At 39.8% G+C, this 17,719-nt stretch overlaps 1 protein-coding gene across 1 annotated transcript in view; it reads right to left on the bottom strand.

Moving 5' to 3' along the window:
* Window positions 1-10,431: 10,431 nt before the first annotated feature.
* Window positions 10,432-17,719, bottom strand: part of ANKS6 (ankyrin repeat and sterile alpha motif domain containing 6) — a 36,903-nt gene continuing 29,615 nt past the window's right edge. The window contains exons 13-17 of the mRNA XM_009996523.1: window positions 16,492-16,608; window positions 14,525-14,592; window positions 13,144-13,260; window positions 12,111-12,207; window positions 10,432-10,611 (exon numbers count right to left, since the gene is read on the bottom strand). Of these exons, the coding sequence (XP_009994825.1) occupies window positions 10,562-10,611; window positions 12,111-12,207; window positions 13,144-13,260; window positions 14,525-14,592; window positions 16,492-16,608 (449 nt within the window). The 3' untranslated portion in view covers window positions 10,432-10,561. The remainder of the gene's footprint in view (window positions 10,612-12,110; window positions 12,208-13,143; window positions 13,261-14,524; window positions 14,593-16,491; window positions 16,609-17,719) is intronic.

The raw sequence follows: 17,719 nt of genomic DNA, 5'->3' as shown, positions 1-17,719 counted from the left end.
GGGGCCGGGGCGGGAATTCTGCCTCGGGGCGGAATCCCGGATTCCGCCGGGAATCTCGCTTCGTCTTTGATCGTTACTGTCGCGGTGCTGCAGTGCGCTCTCCTGGAGCTTTTGCTGAGGGAGCGTTGATTTCTTTGGTTGTCAGCAGCCGTGGATAATTCAAAGCTGAGGTGCCCCCACGATGAGGGTATCAGCTCATCAGAGGAGACTCAAACTTTTTGAAAGGGTAAACTGTTAAATTAGATCTCTGACGTGTAGCCACATCCGCTCTTGCATATCAATTTTCATCCAGAAAAATCCTGAGATGCTTAATGCACCCTCTCCTGTCCTGAGATGCAGCTGGAGGACGGGGAGGTGGCAGCTTGGTTTTTTCCTCCAAGCTTTCCTCTCATGGAGCTGTGTCAGGGAGTGGGAGGCAGTGGAAGCCTTGCATTGCAGATCCGCGGTAGAAAGGGACCTCGGGAGGTACAGTGCTCTAATCCATGCCCCTGCTCAAGGCAGGGATGGCTTAGATGGAAAAGCAGTCTGTCCAGGGCTTCTTCCACTCTTAAGTCCTGCAAGACTGGAAACTGCACAGCCCTATGGGCAACCTGCTGCACTGCTTGGCCTTCATGGTGAAAAAGCATCACTTGATATCCAACCTTGTTCCAGCCTATGACAGGTTCCTCCTGTCCTCCCACCCTGCACCACTGAGAAGACCCAGGATCCATCTTCTCAACGACCTCCTCATATGCATCAGAAGGCTGCTGTCTTCAGTAGCTGCATAGCTACCAGAAAGTCCCATTAAGCACTCTTCCCCAGGCTGAACAAGCACTTTCTTTCAGCCTCCCTTCACAGGGCAAGAGCTCACATTCCCAATCATGCCCTTTGCTGAGCTCACTCTGGAGTCTTTCTTCACTGGGGGTCCCTAGAATGGATGCTGTTGGGGTCTAACAAGTGCTGAGCAGAGAGGATTGTCACTCCCATCAGCCTGCTGTTACTACAGGCCAGGATGTTTTTGGACTCCTTTGCAGACACAGCATGCTCCTGGCTTATGTTCATTAGGCCCCCAGGTCCTTTTCCACAGAGCTTCTCTCCCACTGGTCTGCCTGTGTTGCTGCAGGACTTGGTACTTGTCCCTGCTGAATTTTCTAAGGCTCCTGTTGGCCCATTTCCACACCCTGTGCAGATCCAACTGGATGCCAGCTCTGCCCTTGAGCATATTGACTGCTCCCCCAGTTTGGAGTCATGCGCAACGTTGAGGAGCAAGCAATGCATCACCTCTTCCAGCTCATTGATAAAGGTGATTGTGAGGGTCGGTACCCCTCCCCTCTCTGGAGCAACTGATTCCCTCATGGAGCAGTGATCTCACCGGCTCAAAATGCCTGCTCCTCGTGCTCCCTGCCTTCCCCTTCCTCAGGAACTGCAGTCAGATGAGCTATAAAAGCAGCCCTGGACAGACTGCCGCCGCTGCTTTTTGCCTTCGCCTTTGCGCTTCTTGCTGGTTGCTGTGGGGCTTCGTCTCGGCCCACGACTCCTGCTGCTGCACCTCCTTTCTGGGTGGCTTTTGGCCCTCTGGGGGGCTGACTACGGATTGCCACAGGGGTTGTGTGCTGCTGTCACGGCGAGAGTACACCAGTAAAGGAGGGAGAAGAAAGAAGACATCGCTGTCAGGGATAAACCCCTGCAGACCACCGTCAGACGTGGCCTACCCTGTCCTCGCTGCGCATAGGTTTGCTGTCGTGCTGGTGAGGCCGGGTGGCTGCGAATACCATTGAAACAGCTGGCCATCTCAGGAGCAGGGTAAAGACCGATGCCGTGAATTCCTTCTCCCCCTTTACCTTGCCCTTACACACACATCTCGTGACCCCACTGAGGGGATATGTAGATAGATTGAGAAAACTGTTCTAGCAGGAGGTGTCCCTGCCCATGGCAGGGGGATTGGACCTACATGATCTTTAAGGTTCCTTTCAACCCAAACCATTCTGTGATTCTACGATTCTACATCTCAACTGAAATGTAGATGTAAAGCTTTCATGTTTTAAGACTATCTATGCAATTTTTTATTTGAAAATGCAAAAAGCACTGGAGAGTGTTTTCTTTTTCTCTTCCTGAATCATCCTTGCTTCATCTAAGGAATTGCTAGTGTGCCTTTACCAGAAGTCTTCTTACAGGCATGAAACAGAGAATCTATTATGTGTCTGTGTGGAGTTACAATAGAAGGAATCCACTGTAACATGGGGAAACACACATAGAAGGTGAAAAAGGCATAACATGGATTTCCATCCCATCATCAGCTCTGGCTTCAATATTTGCCTTTTCTTTGGCTTTTCCTGCCTGTGAGGAAAAAGAAAGCTGCAGCAGAAAGCCAAGAATGCTTTTGTGAAATGGCTGCATGTCCCTTCTTATATTGCACGTTGTCTCCAGGAGAGAAAGAAGGTGTTAGTCATGCTGTGCTTATCCAGAGCTCTCCCAAATTAATTTGAAATATACACATGTACATAATGGCTAACATATGACAAGGCTATTACTCATTTCCACATAATAAACAGGCTAAATCAGCTGCTCAGTTTTGTTGCTATGCCCAGCCAAGTCAGAGTTTTTTGGTAGGGTTGTTTTTAGTTTTCTTTTGTCCTCTTTGTCCCCTCAACTCCAAGTATGCATTGCTCTTTATGTTGCTTTGATCAAACAGAAAAGGAAGGCAATAAAAACAAGTCAGTTATTAACAAGGGTAATACTTGTTTTATCAAATTACTGCTTATCAGATTAGGGCATGGCCTTACAAGGTGTTAAACAAAGATACGGTGAATGCCAACAGAGAGGTGAGTTCTAACAAATTAAAGTGATAACTAAAGGAGCACAATAGGCACATTCTTCAGCTACTTGTCTAATAACATACTTACCTTGTGTGCACATTGCATAACCCTAGATGTGTTCAAGGAAAGGCTGGATGTGGCACTTAGTGCCATGGTCTAGCTGATGTGGTGGTGTTAGGCCATAGGCTGGACTTAGAGGTCCTTTCCAGCCTTGGTGATTCTGTAATTCTGTGAATGGTGCAATCCCACATGGTGGGTGGGATGCTCTATTTACAAATTATCTCAGCATGGATTCTGTTACAGTTCCCCACACTTAATTCAGACTGGTCTGGATTTTGTGGAGTTACACTGGTACAAATCAGGACAGCATTTGGCTCTTTGATTCATTACTTATTTACTACAATGTACAAATAGAGGTTTCTTTTTTAGAACTTCTCAGCAAGCATATTTGCCACTAGTAGAAAACTATTATTATGTTTAAGCAGTGCTACCACAAAAACCAGCACATTTAGGAGCTGTCTCAGGGCACTGCCTAATCTGAGAACAACATTGTCCTCTCAACTGAGTGACAAATTGACAATTTTAACAGGATGAGTCAGTATCTTTGTCTGATGAACAACGTTAACATTTCAGAATACTTCAGAAGTTGCATCTCTCCTCAGGCGGAGGAAATAAGAACCTGGCTGCAAGTAATTATTGCTGTGTGGAAAACAACACCTGGAGCAACTGACTTTCCCTGAGAGTTGGACCCAGGTCCGCTGGCTGGCTGGCTGAATCATATTACCAGTCAGCATGACTTCACAGGCTGTTATCTGGATAAAACACAGGAAAACACCTGTGGCTACACTAACAAGAGGCATTCTATTATTGCAGGATTTACTATCTATTTCTAAATCTAACAGCTTGTTTCCTTTCTGTGCAATTATTTGAATGAATTTGTCTTATTGTACCTGTCAATGTGGTGAGTGCCAAGAATGATGTCAGGCTGGTCTAGGAAGCGTAGGCTATTGTAGTTTTCAGGGTGTACTAGGCTTTTTTCTCAGAATATTTAGAGCCCACCAAAGTCTCAGCATTTTAAAATACACCCTCACCTACTTCATGATGATGCTGGGCTTGTTTGAATGCTGATAACATAAAACAGCATTGGCAACTTTTAGCTGGAACCTGTCTACTCATTTTGTCCAAGGAAGCGGAAGAAGGACCGAAAAGCTAGTGGATCACTGTGTAAGCTAAGAGGCAACATAGCATGCTCAAAGAATGGGAACCATCAATACTATCACTGTGCATCTGAAATGATGGGATGCTTGGAGTATATCTGACCAATCACTATGAAGCTCACTGTAACAGGATGTCTATAAACCATCAAAGAGCTAGTAGAGGTGTATGCAGAAGACTCGTGGTATTGTCTGAGGGGAACATGCAGATGACAAAATACCCTAACATGGCATTCCAAGATAAGTTGTATGATGTCCATGAGTCCATGGGACCTGATGGGATGGACCCATAACTACTGAGGGAGCTGTCTTGTCATTGCAAGGCCATTCTCAATTATCTTTGAAAGGTCGTGGTGATTGGGCAAGGTCTGGAAGACAGCATATGTCATTCCTACCCTCAAGAAAGGCAAGAAAGAGGATCCAGGGAACTAGAAGCAGTCAACCTTACCTTGATTGTGGGGAATATGATGGAGAGAATAATAAAAATATTTTTAAACGGTGCTCAGGAGTAGTCAGCATTGATTTACAAAGAGGAAATCATGTCTGAATGGCCTGACGATTTCTATAGTAAATGTCTCAGCAGACAAGCAGAGAGCAATGTACCTGGCCCTGTGCTGAGGGACCAGCCCTCAGGACCTATACTTGCTAGAACTAGTGTGGAAACCCAATTATAACCCCTAAACAAATTCTTGTTTCCATCCTAAAAGGCTGGCCTGAGAGGATAGAGACTGCACTGACAGCCTACATATGGCCTGAAGCTGAATGTGTAGTGATTGAGGTAAGGATCAGGGGCAGAGGTCCACTCCAGCTGCTCAGGCTTATGAATCAAACACGCTTACTCATCCTTGCGAAACAAGGAAACTGCCCATAAAACAGGGGGCAGAAATGGTGGTCTTGGGGAGCCTCACTGACACCAACTCATCCCTGTCAGCTCTGGCCCAACACTGGATCCAGGACTGGTGATTTTCTATTAGCTATCTCTCTATAAACTTCTCTTCTCCTGCTCTCTCTCTCTACCTTCCTAACATCATTAAGTAACACAAGGCCTAACCATTAATTTTTTTCTTACGTTGTGCAGCTTAAACATAAATGTATTGTGCTCTTGTGATTTAAATGTCAGCCTTTATGATCGTGCAGCCTAAGATAATAATTGAAGTATCCATATTATTGCTATAGTTTTCATTAAACCTAATATTCAAATTAGTTTGACAGACCTTGAGTGTTGTTTCACCTTAATCTGATCAAGAGGTATCGGATGGTCAAGCATTTCCTCGGACTGTGACGTTTTAATCACTCTCCATGGAAAGGCCAGGTCTGAGACAAAGGTTGGATCCAGCTGCACCTGGGCTCCTCTCTGAGGAGTTCAGAAAGCAAGGGGGTCCGATCTGAATCTCCCTAGGTTGCCCTACTTGGGTTGTGACACCACAGACAATCAGCTCTAGTGAGCAGGGGGCTTCGAACAAGATGATCTCCAAAGGTCCCTTCCAGCCTCAGCCATCCTGTGACTGTGTGAAGCGCATCTGTGGCATTGTTAAGGAGTACACGTATGTGTGTGCCTGATACACCAAATAAGCAATTAAAATGCACGATAGGAGATAAATGACTGAATGTATTAGGGGCATTTATGAACTGGAGCTGTATTTTCTATTTTTATAGATACACTATTTAATTACCAGCAGAGAGAATGAGGCTTTCTGTTTGCTCTGTGTCAGAGTAAAGGAGTGTAAGCAATGGGTTTTAAATGGAGTCTGTGATAAAAAGTGAGTGCTTTGGAGTCTGGAACTGCTGAAGAAAGTGAGTGCCAGGGCATTCAATATTAATTCTGACTATTTGAGAAACAGGCTAAAGGAAAGGCAAATCCTGGAAAAAAAACAAACCAAAAACAAACAGTAATTCCAATCTAATAATAATTCTTAAACTTTTTTTTTCAGTTTATTTTCCTTTTATTACATCTTCCCCTTCTGAGGACAAACTGGCAGCAGAGAATGACTTGGAAAAAACATGTATGAAGAAATCTACTGAGAACAATTAAAATCAGGCTCATGGTGATCAAATCCATTGCAAAGTGATTCTGTTCCATGACTCAGCAAAATGGAGATCTCTGCTCCAGCTAATTGCAGGCCACCAGTTCTGTGGGGTCAGACAATTGCTTAGGCTTACTAAAACCAAGAACTCATAGCCATATTTCAAGTAAATGTGTAAACATAGGATGGCTTTAGAAGATATATAAGAAGGTATCTCGAGTGGGCCTGTTTTTCGACATTCACATTTACCTGTTTATCACGTTCAAGAACCCTGCTGCAATACAGCACTAGCTACTCTGCTAACAGCCATGATGTGCACTCCTCTTAAGACCAGACAGATGTATTCTGAGAGTGTTGTACACACCTACTGATGAGAACCAAGAGGAGTAAGAAACCAATAAAAATGCAGTAGACACAAGGTTGGGAATATGGCAATTGTACTGCAAAAATCTATTTGCTTTTGTTTTTATGACTTGGTTTTGACTCCATGAAGTTTTAATGCACACTGGAATGCTGTGAATCACAAGTGGCAAAAATTACTTTAAGATAATTCTGTGCTGTGACACTGTAAGGAGGACATCGCATTAACAGTTTCATTGCATTAACAGTTTATTTCAATAATACAAACTTCTGAGAGACTGCAAATTAAGCATGCCAAATGATTTTTAAATATAGCATAAGAAGTGTTGGGTTTAATGGAGAAAGCCTGCTCACACTACATGTACCCTTGTACCACTAACAGGGCTTTAAAATAAAATAAAATCTAGAAGTGACAAGTTCGAGGCTATTAGTGTCAAGAGTCAGACCAGCTAAGCAATTCTAAACGAAGGCGATCTTGGTATAAAAGAAATCTGTTTGCATGAACTTTTATGTTCCCCATCACTCTGGAAACCAAAGTTATTCCCTTGAGAGGCTACCTGGCTTCTATGGCATTATTTCCTGAAGCATGAGAAATACTACAGATGACTGCTTGAATAATTTCCGCATAACGAAGTATCTTTATTTAAAATCTTATCTTTATTAATGTGCAAAGGGCAGAAAAAGGGAAAATTAAATTCAAATAAACTTATAAAAGCTTCTGGTAAAATAGCAGTACTCCTCAGCAAAATAAGACATCTCAGGTTTTACAACTACAGATTAGTCAAGTCTATCATTCTAGACTGAATCAGATCAAGCAGTTTCTTCTAGTATTTACTTCTTTGGCTAAACCCAGAAGGTATCACTTCTCACTATGAGACAAGCAAACTTCACTAACAAAGATCCACATTTCAAACAAAGCAGACATGGAAAATGAACAGCAAATGTGAAACATGGGAAACAGCTTTTCACCTTTGAATGTCTGTGACAAATCGGGACAGGTCGATGAAATGACAGTCTCCATCTCTCTCTTTGTCCAAGTGACAGTTTTGCAACAAAGTGATCATAACCTTCTCACAGTGTCACATCTGGCATCCCTTACTGGTGCTTTGGATGCCCTAGGGCATGTAAGTGCCAGTGGATGTCCGTAAAACTGAACCAAGCTCCTGGTCTAGGCTGGTCAGATACTGGCTTTTGAGACGCTGTGACTATACTGAGCAGACCTCCACTGCCCACAATGGATTTTATACAGCTACCCGTGTCAGCCCTTACACATAGACACATAAATGTAGGTGTTGGTTGCAAACTGAGCTCCTCTCAGAGCCATAAAAAGCAGCCATGGCAAGCAACCCAGTTTGTTTCACTACTTAAAATGGCAGCTAAATCAGACAGAAGGAACAGACCACCTTTAAGAAATAAGTGCAGCAGAAGATATGAAATGTTTGCAGACTCTAAAATAATGTATTTTTGCTCCTGTGTAATAAAGCTAACTCTTTACATAGTGGGATTTGTTGATCAGACAGTCTGAGGAACCCTTTCTGCCTGCAATATAAATATAATGACCCTACACTTGAGCGCTGGTTGGTCTCCTTTGACAGTGCTGTGTACACTTCACGTCTCCTTGGTGCTCATTCTTTGATGCACTTTGGTTAACATTCCCAAATTTATAACACTACATCCTCACTTATCCTCAGTTGCTATGTAGCTTAGGAACTGGGAAATAGATAAATGAACTAGAAGAACTAAAGCCTAACTCCTCCCCTTCCTAGACCAATGTCTTACAGGACCAGTCTGTGAATACTGAATTATTTTCTGCACAGTGAGACAGTTTCAGCCAGAGGAACAAAGCTTGCCCCCTACCTTGCCTTATAGCCTTGAGGTTCTTACAGTCTTCTGGGTAGTTGTATATGTGAATTTGAATCCTTTTAGATTGTAGAAAGAATGTACCTCTCAATCTTGCAAAAGTACTTTTCACACTGAACTATTGTTCAACATCTTATTGAAAAGGACCTGAAAAACCAAAAATGAACACCCACTCTGTTAATGTATGGCAGGTGGATACTTCTTCCAAAGAATAAGGCCCACACACTCTGAACAGGAACAGCTGAAGCCTTCTCAACTCGAGGTTTCCGTATTAGCGGGCTTGAGGTGACTACAGAGGATACTGGATGCATCAAAAGCACAAAACTGTGCCAGGAAATTGTGCCATAAGGCTTGCAGGCACTAGGTTGTAGGCAAGATGGTTCAGCTCACTACAGATCACTTATTCTCAGTAAGAATTACAAGGACTCCAAGATGCCACTGCATCATTTTGGCTCCGAAGCAGAACATGTTTCCTAGTCTTAATAAGAAGCTGGAATTATTTGTCTGCTGCATTTTGAAGTGCTTTAACCAAAACTGTCCACATGTCTGTTCAAATAAGATCAGGGCCATTAGCTTAATACTATATGCTTTGCACCTAAGAAGCCTGTAGACCTGTCCTGCTATGTCATCTCTCGGAGTAGCTCTTGAAATCTTTGGAAGCAAAAATTACATATTTTTATCCTAATGTTGAAATTAATCCTGAAGCACAACTCTGCATAAGCAGCAATTTCCTTGGGCTTAGGACATGTTGGAAACAAAAAATACCATGCTAAATGCTGATGGTGCTGTAAGTTTGTTGACATACGTGAACTGAAAAAGAAAAATGGAATGAAAAATATTTGTTAACATATTAATAGCATGATCGTCAAGGACCTCAGGGTACTAACAGCTTGCCATACTCAGCTTGTAACCATCTTTTTTCTGCAATACTTACAGTAACCTCTTCTCCTCTTCTTCCTAGGAATTTAGCTGTGTTCCAGGTCAGCTCTGATACAGCACAGCTGCATCACCCAGCACAGCTCGGCTGCTTCGCTGGTTGCTGTCAGCAACTTGGAGCAGTCTGAGTGGCCTCAGATGGCCAAACCAACGAAGCTATCACAGAACCAGCTGACACACCCCAAGGCACCTGAGGGACAGCAGGGGCATCACCGCCTTCACTAGTGCTGTTATCTCTATGTCACCACACTCACTTCTATCTCTGGTTTTTCTAAGCTCTGCTAAAACCAGTACAGTGTGAAGGGTGGAGAAATGTAAAACCTTTAGTTATGAACAAAAGTAATTACTCAAGATCACTCCTGCATTGGAGCTCCAAGGTCCTCTTGACTTTACTCCTAGATTCACACTGAATTCAGCCAGTGGTAAAGTTACATATTTGTCAATCTTCAGAAATATAAGCCTCAGAGAGGCTTCTGATTACTTGTATTTTAATGGCCTAACAAACTTTTGTATTTGCTAAGCAGACAGTTATTTCCACTTATAATTACTATAACTACTTATTTCAAAATTATTACAAAAAACATATAAAAACATATTTTAGGATCTGCTAGTGTTAGTATTGAAAAAAACACCTCAGCCAGTATCAGTTTAATGGTTTTATTCTCAAAACAACTGATCAGCAATATAAAATATTTTAACACTATTTCTGTTTAAATATTCGTGACAGATTATGCATTTCCTTAAATAAAGTGCTAATTTTACAAATAGGTACTTCATATTTACTTTTACTGCTGTTCTAACCTCTTAATATTGAATAGATAAAGTGTACTTCAGTTAATGAAGAATGCAGCATTACTTTTCCTTCATATTCCTTCTCACATTACATTTTCAGTTTGGACTCCTTTATCTGTATCAGGCCAACAGAGGCATATTCAGTTTATGTATTTCTCCATGTGGAGGCTCTCATAACTCATGGTGGTTTTCATGCCTTCTTTCTCACTTCTGTTGCTCCTACTGTGCCCATGTAAGCCTCATATGGGTTCTTCACCTATGGGCAAGAGTAGAATGAAAAAATGAATCTTTTTATATGGTCATCATTCTTCACGCTCTTCTGACTTTGTTCTAAAATCCAGACCACTGACACCTTGCGCAATTCAATACTTGGGCTGGACCATAAAAGTAATCTCTTTTTTACTTCCTTTGATTCTTGGTGGGATTCAAATTTCAAAACTTTAGAAGTTTTACTTTAGAAAGTCCTATGAAGATGTAGTTTGGACTAAATTTTCAGATTCTTGTTTGTACACTTGGATTTACTCAGCCAGATGCCAAACTTCACCAGTAGAAAAAAATAACAATATCTTTTTTCCAGTAGCTACCTTTTAGGAGAGACAGCTTCTTGTGGTTTTACAGAGCAGCCAGGTGCTGTCAAAGACAAGAAAAAAAAATATCTGAAAAACTGCAACCAGAAAGACTCACAGCTTTAAAGAAGGCAGAGTAATTCCACAATTACTGGAAAAAAGCCTGCACTTCCTAGTATCATTGTTATACCAGACTCCAACAATTTGACCTTGTAATTCATTTAACTTATCTTAAGCTCTCTCCTTACAGAGAAGGTATGAAAATTCAAAGTTATATGAAAAGGTCATCTACTGCCATCAGCCCTTCTAGCATCTCTTTTCTCAATGTGTTTCCAGAAAGTGACTACCTGAATCATGCATGATTTCTATTTGCAAGAATATATTGGGTTTGCTCCTGTTTTTATTTCTCACTCTAGACTCTCTGTAACTTCCTCTGGATAATTTCGGTTTGCTATTTTTTACTCTAAAAAGTGGGAAGACAGGAAATACCTAATTGCCATGACAAATTGTTTAATATTTTGGGAGGGGAAGAGGGGGGAGGCTTGAGGGGTGTCAAGATTCATGCAGTCATCATGGGGATAAACGAGAAATTGCACAGATCTGGCTATGGTCTGCAGGTTAATAGAAAGAATTTATACCAAAGGGGAGAGAGCTGCATCTCAGCATAGACTCCCAAATCAGAAACAAAAAGTTGAAAAAAGTTCATGTAGATTCTATGAAACTCTGTGGAGCAAAAGGAACAAACCAACTGAAATTATTTTTTTCTGGAAAAGTAGAAATAAAATGCCATGTGCTAATTATAGTATATATAAGGAAGTGTTACATTTTAGATCTGTGATTAAAAAATGGAAACAGCTCATGGAGTTCCCTTGTTCAGGTCTTGGGCAACAGATGCTTATCTGCCTTCGGCTAAGGTGGCTGGCAGGACAGAGACTTCTAACTTTTATATCTAGGGGTGACTGTAGTAAGTGTATCCATTTGCTACAGATGTCAGCAGTTTGATTACAGATAACACATTTTAAATGACTAACAGTCAATGCCGATGGTTGGAATTGACGTATTCTAAAGAAACTGACTACAGACAATCATATAAAAATACTACCTATACCAAATAACTAAATGCATATATACATAAATACATAATTAAGATAGCTATTTCAGCCAGTATACTAAATTGTAAAGCTTGTATACATTGAATCTACTTGATCACACCGAAGAAAACTGTCTTCTATAAAGAGTATACAAAATAAATTATGTATCATAAACACACCTCCCACTGCTGACATAATGTTTTTTTATACTTTAATTCCATTTTATGTGTTCAGAAATGCATAAAAAATCTTATGCCTATTTCAGATAGTACTAGAGTATTTATAAAAATCTTACAGATATCTCTACCTTTTTCTCTTGAAATCCTCTCTACAGTCTCAGCAAAAGACACAGACACACATCAGTTATTAACCCAGAAAGCAGTTAACCATCTTGTTTGTCACATTCTGTATTCTAGCCAATATTAATTAAAAGTAACCATACATTTTCCAATTAATTTCAGGTGCTACTTACACTGGGAATTACCTGCAGGTCGCGTGTTACTAACACTACTCTCAAAGGAAGAGTGGAAGTTGTGTATAGTTTCTTGTAAAATCTGTCTCTCTCGACCCTGTAAAAACACAATAAATTAAAATAAGGTATTCTTAAATTCCTGTTTTAAAAAATAAGTTTACCAAGAATGCACAAAAAAAAAGTGTAATTATGTGTGTCTATACCCAGAAAGTCACAGTGTACTACCAGGAATAATAACAATTCCTTACCTCCCAGATATGCAGAAAACCTTGTAGTAATGTTTTCCTGAAACTACCAGACAGCAATAGAAATATCTTCTTTCTTCTTAGCTTTCTAGAATGGAGCATCATACACCTCCCCTCATTTTTTAGCCTCATCACTTGATGCTGTTGATCTTAACTTGGGGAAATTATGTTTTGTGTATCCAAATTTGCAGTATCAGAGACAGAATGGACCTCAAACTGACAAAGCAGCTGAGAAGTGTCAGTAGACCTAATTAAAGAGATCCTCCAGTCCTTAATCCCTCTGACAAGAACATTGCATACCATAGGCCATTCTCAGAAAATTTGTTAAAGTCAATATAAAATTAAAAAACAATAAAAGTATAAGGAATGAGAGAAATGCTATTTACCTAAACACAGAGAAACCAAGAGGCAAAACAAAGGACACCTTTCCTTTTACATTATATCCTCTAGCTGGACTACAGGGGACAGATGATTCTTTTTGCATCACTGAATTAAATATTCAGTAACTGCAACATTGCTAATGTTCATGCTACCAGTGGCTTCTGATATAGTTGCCAATACTCTGTAGAACTGTACAGTCATTGTACTAGGAAAAAGCTCAAGAAAGAGAATAGGGCGTACCACAAAGAAAGGTATTTTTCACTAATCAAGTGCATTAAATATTCTGTTTTAAAAACATTAATTTGTCCTTTCTAACTATCATTTGTAATTTAATTTTAAAATTAGTTACATTAAGAATATAAGGAAACATTAAACTAATTTATTAAGTACAGTACTTCAAAATGTACCTTTCCTGCATTCAGTTCAGAAATAGCTGCCAAGATTTGCTGCCTTGATCCATCGGTTTTAATACCCAGCTCTTTCAGATCACCATCAGTAAGTGTAAGGAAAGCTTCCATATCCACCTGCACGCGTTAAAAAAATAATACAAACAAGACAGATCTACCTAGACAAAGATTCACTATTACAGGTTAAAAGTAGGTGTTTGGTTTGGGTTTTTTTTTTAACAGTACAGACTTACTGTAAATACTGTGCACACAAAATTGTTTAACTAACATCAAGTGGTACCCACTTTACCACTTCCTGTCAGATTTTAAATCTGCTGTTAATAATTCAATTAATTGTGATATTTAAAATATTAATGGATTATATTTTTTTCAGACAAGCACTATCAACACAAAATATATACTCCACAAAAATTCCTCTACTTACGGTACCAGCTAGTTGAATAACCCTAAGATTTCTCCTTTTTTTTTTTTTTTTTCTCTCTGAAGTATTTTTGGAACTTGAGAATATTTCATGTACTTTTTCCACCATCTCCTGAGCAAAAAGGGTTTGCTCATATACCATTTTTTATTGTATCAACACATCCACAAGGCTGTGATAGGAACAAACATTTGAAACTTTTCATATTGCTGTAATCTTCACACAGAGCACACTCATTTCTACAAAATGTTCCCTTCCCTATCATGTAGGGGAACAATCCTAAGTCCGGTGTATTTAATGCAATTGAATTATCTGTGTGTGGTGCTGAACCCTGAACTCTACAGTGATGCCTCTTTATTGCATATCCATTCACTACCCTCTGCCTTTGGCCAAACAAATACACAATCACTGCTCAGGTGGTACCGTGTTAAACATTGTAATGAATCACTTTTACTTATTTTCAGCAATGTTTCCTTTCATTGCAGTGTTTAGGCAAGTCACTTTCACAGGCCTCATCTACAGTGATGCTTAGACTTCCCAATTTAATTCTCCTGTTGTTTATTCATAGCGGATAAAGAAGAGAAAGCAGCCATCTCAGTGACTCACACCCTTCTGTTCTTCATCTGCTAACAACGTTCCAGCTGTGATTCCAGGGATGTTCTATAAGTTGCTTAACCACATTGGATATTGACATAGACAGAAAAGGTAGAGTGTAAAAAAAGAGAGGAAAAGAAATCTGAAGCACCTATCTATATCAAAATTGTAGGTTCAGTATGACAAAGATGAATATTTGCAGTGTCCTGGAGAATGCCAGGAATACTGCTTGGTCCATGTTTCAAGGTCCCCTCTGCAATTAGAAATGGCTGCAAAAAAATAATTTTATATTCTGGATCACAAATCTCATTCTGTTGTACCCTGCTTTTTCTAGAACAGTAGAAAATTAATATTTTTAAAAGGACATACCTCTTGTTCCTCAAAAATAGGCTGATATTTCTCAAGTGACAATTTTTTAAGGATGCCGGTCAGCTCATCTGCAATAATAGAAAAGAAACTGAAAACTAAAAACCCCCAGGGAGCAGGAAAGATTTTAGCACTGTTAACTGCTGAACATGTATATTAAAACACATACTACATGCAGCTATATATGGTAACAAAAACCCCGATCACATTAACTCTGCATCAGAAATTAAAACATTGTCTTACTGTGTTCTCATCTTCTTCAGTGTGCTGTAATTCTAGTCTTACCTTGTGTCATGAGCTGTCTCCCACACCTTGCTAGGATAAAATCTTTCTGTTGTATTGCCCTTCCTTCCTCCTTAAAAGGATCTAAAAACACCAGCTCACTAAAGACAACTTAGGAACTTAAATGCCTAAAATGCAGGTGCTTGGCCCCAGATGGCTGACACAGATCATGCAGGCTAGATGGCCAAACTCCTCAAGCAGGAAATTAACAGAAGGCAAAATTTCATGCCATGATCCAGGAAGGCAAAGTGTAGAACAAGCAACCACCCAGATACTCATTCAAAACGCTGACACAACAAGGGTACATCTGAGCCTCTTCTCTTTGGTGTCTGACATCCAGGCATCTTGAACATAGACAGCCGATAACCAGCTAAGATGAAACCTCAGCAGCATTTATGTTTCATAAGTTAACCTCCCAAGGCTAACAGCCCTGGATATTGGGTTTCCTCTCAAAGGCTAAGGAAATTAAAATTTGGAGGACCTCACAGTAGCTTTTCCCGTACATCTAAAACACTAATAGCCCGTTATAAAGTCTAAGTGCAGTTTTGGAATAACCCACCAATATGTATCTTAATTACACACAACATCTCTCAACAAAAGATTCTGTTTATTTTTATTGCTTTCCTGTCACAAGTGACTCATTTTTTTCCCCAGAAGTACCAAAGTGGGTGCTTCTCAGTTGAAGTAAGAAGTCAAAGTCAAAATAAAGAACATGAATTATTATATTACACAAACTATGTTTAATTTTTTCCCACATAAGCCCACTTTCATTGTAAAGTTAGCACTTTTCTGTTCCTAAATCTACCTAGCTTTTATTTATTTAACTTGTCTTTTGTCTGTCCCTTTTCCTTCATCATCAGTAGAAATGTGACAGAGAATCTCACTCAAAAGAAGCTTCTCAAAAGACATCAAGTATCTTGAGACAGACACACTTCCAATGCACCATTCTGGAAGCCTCCTTCTTTCTATGGAAGAGTACACAGAAAACTGAAGTGAAAGATTGTGGTTGAGTCTTATTTTCCGCTAGGGTTGTGGTATTTTATCCCAAGGCAAATTAATTTGCTATGCTTAACAAAATTTGTACAGGTTGGCATGGTTGCAGGCTAAAAGCTTTAGTACCCTAACTGAGATTAATCCATGGTAAAAGGTAACCAGTTTTAAAAACATAGTGTGAGAATTTCCCCATACAATTTGATGAAAAATACCATCTTACAAAAATAAAAGTTTCATTAGAAGCTCTTAGATATATTATTAAGCTTTTTATCTCTAAGGTTGTTAGTTAGCTTTCTTACTTTTCACTACACTGCTGTGCTTAAATTATAGGTTGTGATATGGGAAGAAACTTCCAGGCTCTCTGAGCCCAGAACCTTGCTGTCATAAACAACTGTAACATCGGATTTCGCATAGAGACAATGCTTTCTTTTTCATGTTTTTTCTTCTCTTCTTCTTCCAGTTTCTGTATTATACATTAACTTTTAACAAAACCTGAAATCTCTCAGTTTTACAACTCTTGTATAACATTGCTTCTGCTTTGCTTTTTCACTAAGCCTTTCTTTTGCTCTCATATCTTGTCTCCTTACCTACATCCCTAGAAAAAGCAAAGATTCTCAAAGCTTTTAATACTTCTGCCACAGGACTCCTATTTAGCACCTCTTTTGTACTACTCTGTACTAGTAGGGTAACATTACCTTTCTCCAAGTTTTCAGAGCTTCCTTTTACTCTCACATGGTTTCGTCGTTCATGATTGTCTACATCACTGGTTCTCAGAATAGGGACCAGCTGTTGATGGTCCAACAAGTGGTTGCCTAAATAGAAAACATTCACACCTCTAAATGCTGCTGCCTACTGTTCCTTCACAGTAATATTCAAAGTAAAACAATTTTCTAAGTAATTTCAGTTTACTTGTAAGAAAAAAAAAACTTAATACTGCAGGCCTTCTGTACTTACTCTTCTAATAACTGCCTGGCCTATGAGCCTGTACTGTTGTTGCATGGCACATAGTATTGCTGTCGAATCAATTGACATAAGAGAAGCCCTGAATTAAAGGACTGCTTTACAGCAAGAGCCCACAAGCACAATGAACCCAGAACTACTTAGGTTTTTGACAAGCTGTCCCCCTGCTTGTGAGGAAACTCACTGCTTCATGGCACAAGCAGTGTAGTCACAAAGCCCTGCTTCTCCAGTTGAGATTATATCAGCTGATAGCTTGAGTAATTTCCCTTGTTATCCAACAGGGAGTTCTATTCATTTTAAGTATTTCTAAACCAACAACTCTTATGTTATCAAGACATCATATTAAAATTGCACTAACTAAATTGTGAGAGGATTGTCTCCAGCAGTCTGCACAGTATGTTACATCTAAGCTATGGGAAGAGGACAGAAAACGGGTACTACCACCTCTTATTTAAAAGATACTGTGTCATGCTATTTTTTTCTTTCTTTTTTATTTTTGAGATGTTTACCATAGAAACAAACTAACTGTTACTGCTTCTAATGCAGTAACATGACATTTTAAAATAAAGTATTGTAATTTAGACCTAAAAAGTTCAACTTAAAAGGCAGTAATCTTATTAGAAAAGCAGCTATTATACTTTCTTATGACCTAAAGTTAAAATTAAGGACAAAATCAACTGCATGTAACTATGACTCACTATGAATCAAAATTTTATTTCTGTAGTGATGTGCTTCACAGCATTTATAAAAAAGAATTTCCATTTTGATAGTGGAGAAAGTGCCTTTTCTACCTCAGCAAATGGTGAAAATCAGGATTAAGAAAGAAAAGGGGGGTGAAGAAAGGAGGCCATGTAGGAGTGGCCTACCTGCATGCTCTACACTAGCTTTGAGGTGGTCCCAATCTCCCTCAAACACAAGGGGACACAGGTTTTGGTAGAGAAATAGCCAGTTACTGCAGGAATG

The sequence above is a fragment of the Chaetura pelagica genome, unplaced genomic scaffold (genome assembly GCF_000747805.2).
Source record: "Chaetura pelagica isolate M959 unplaced genomic scaffold, ChaPel_1.0 scaffold82, whole genome shotgun sequence".
Classification (NCBI taxonomy): domain Eukaryota; kingdom Metazoa; phylum Chordata; class Aves; order Apodiformes; family Apodidae; genus Chaetura; species Chaetura pelagica.
Note: the sequence above shows the minus strand (reverse complement) of the source record. Positions and strands in the feature narration are given on the sequence as shown.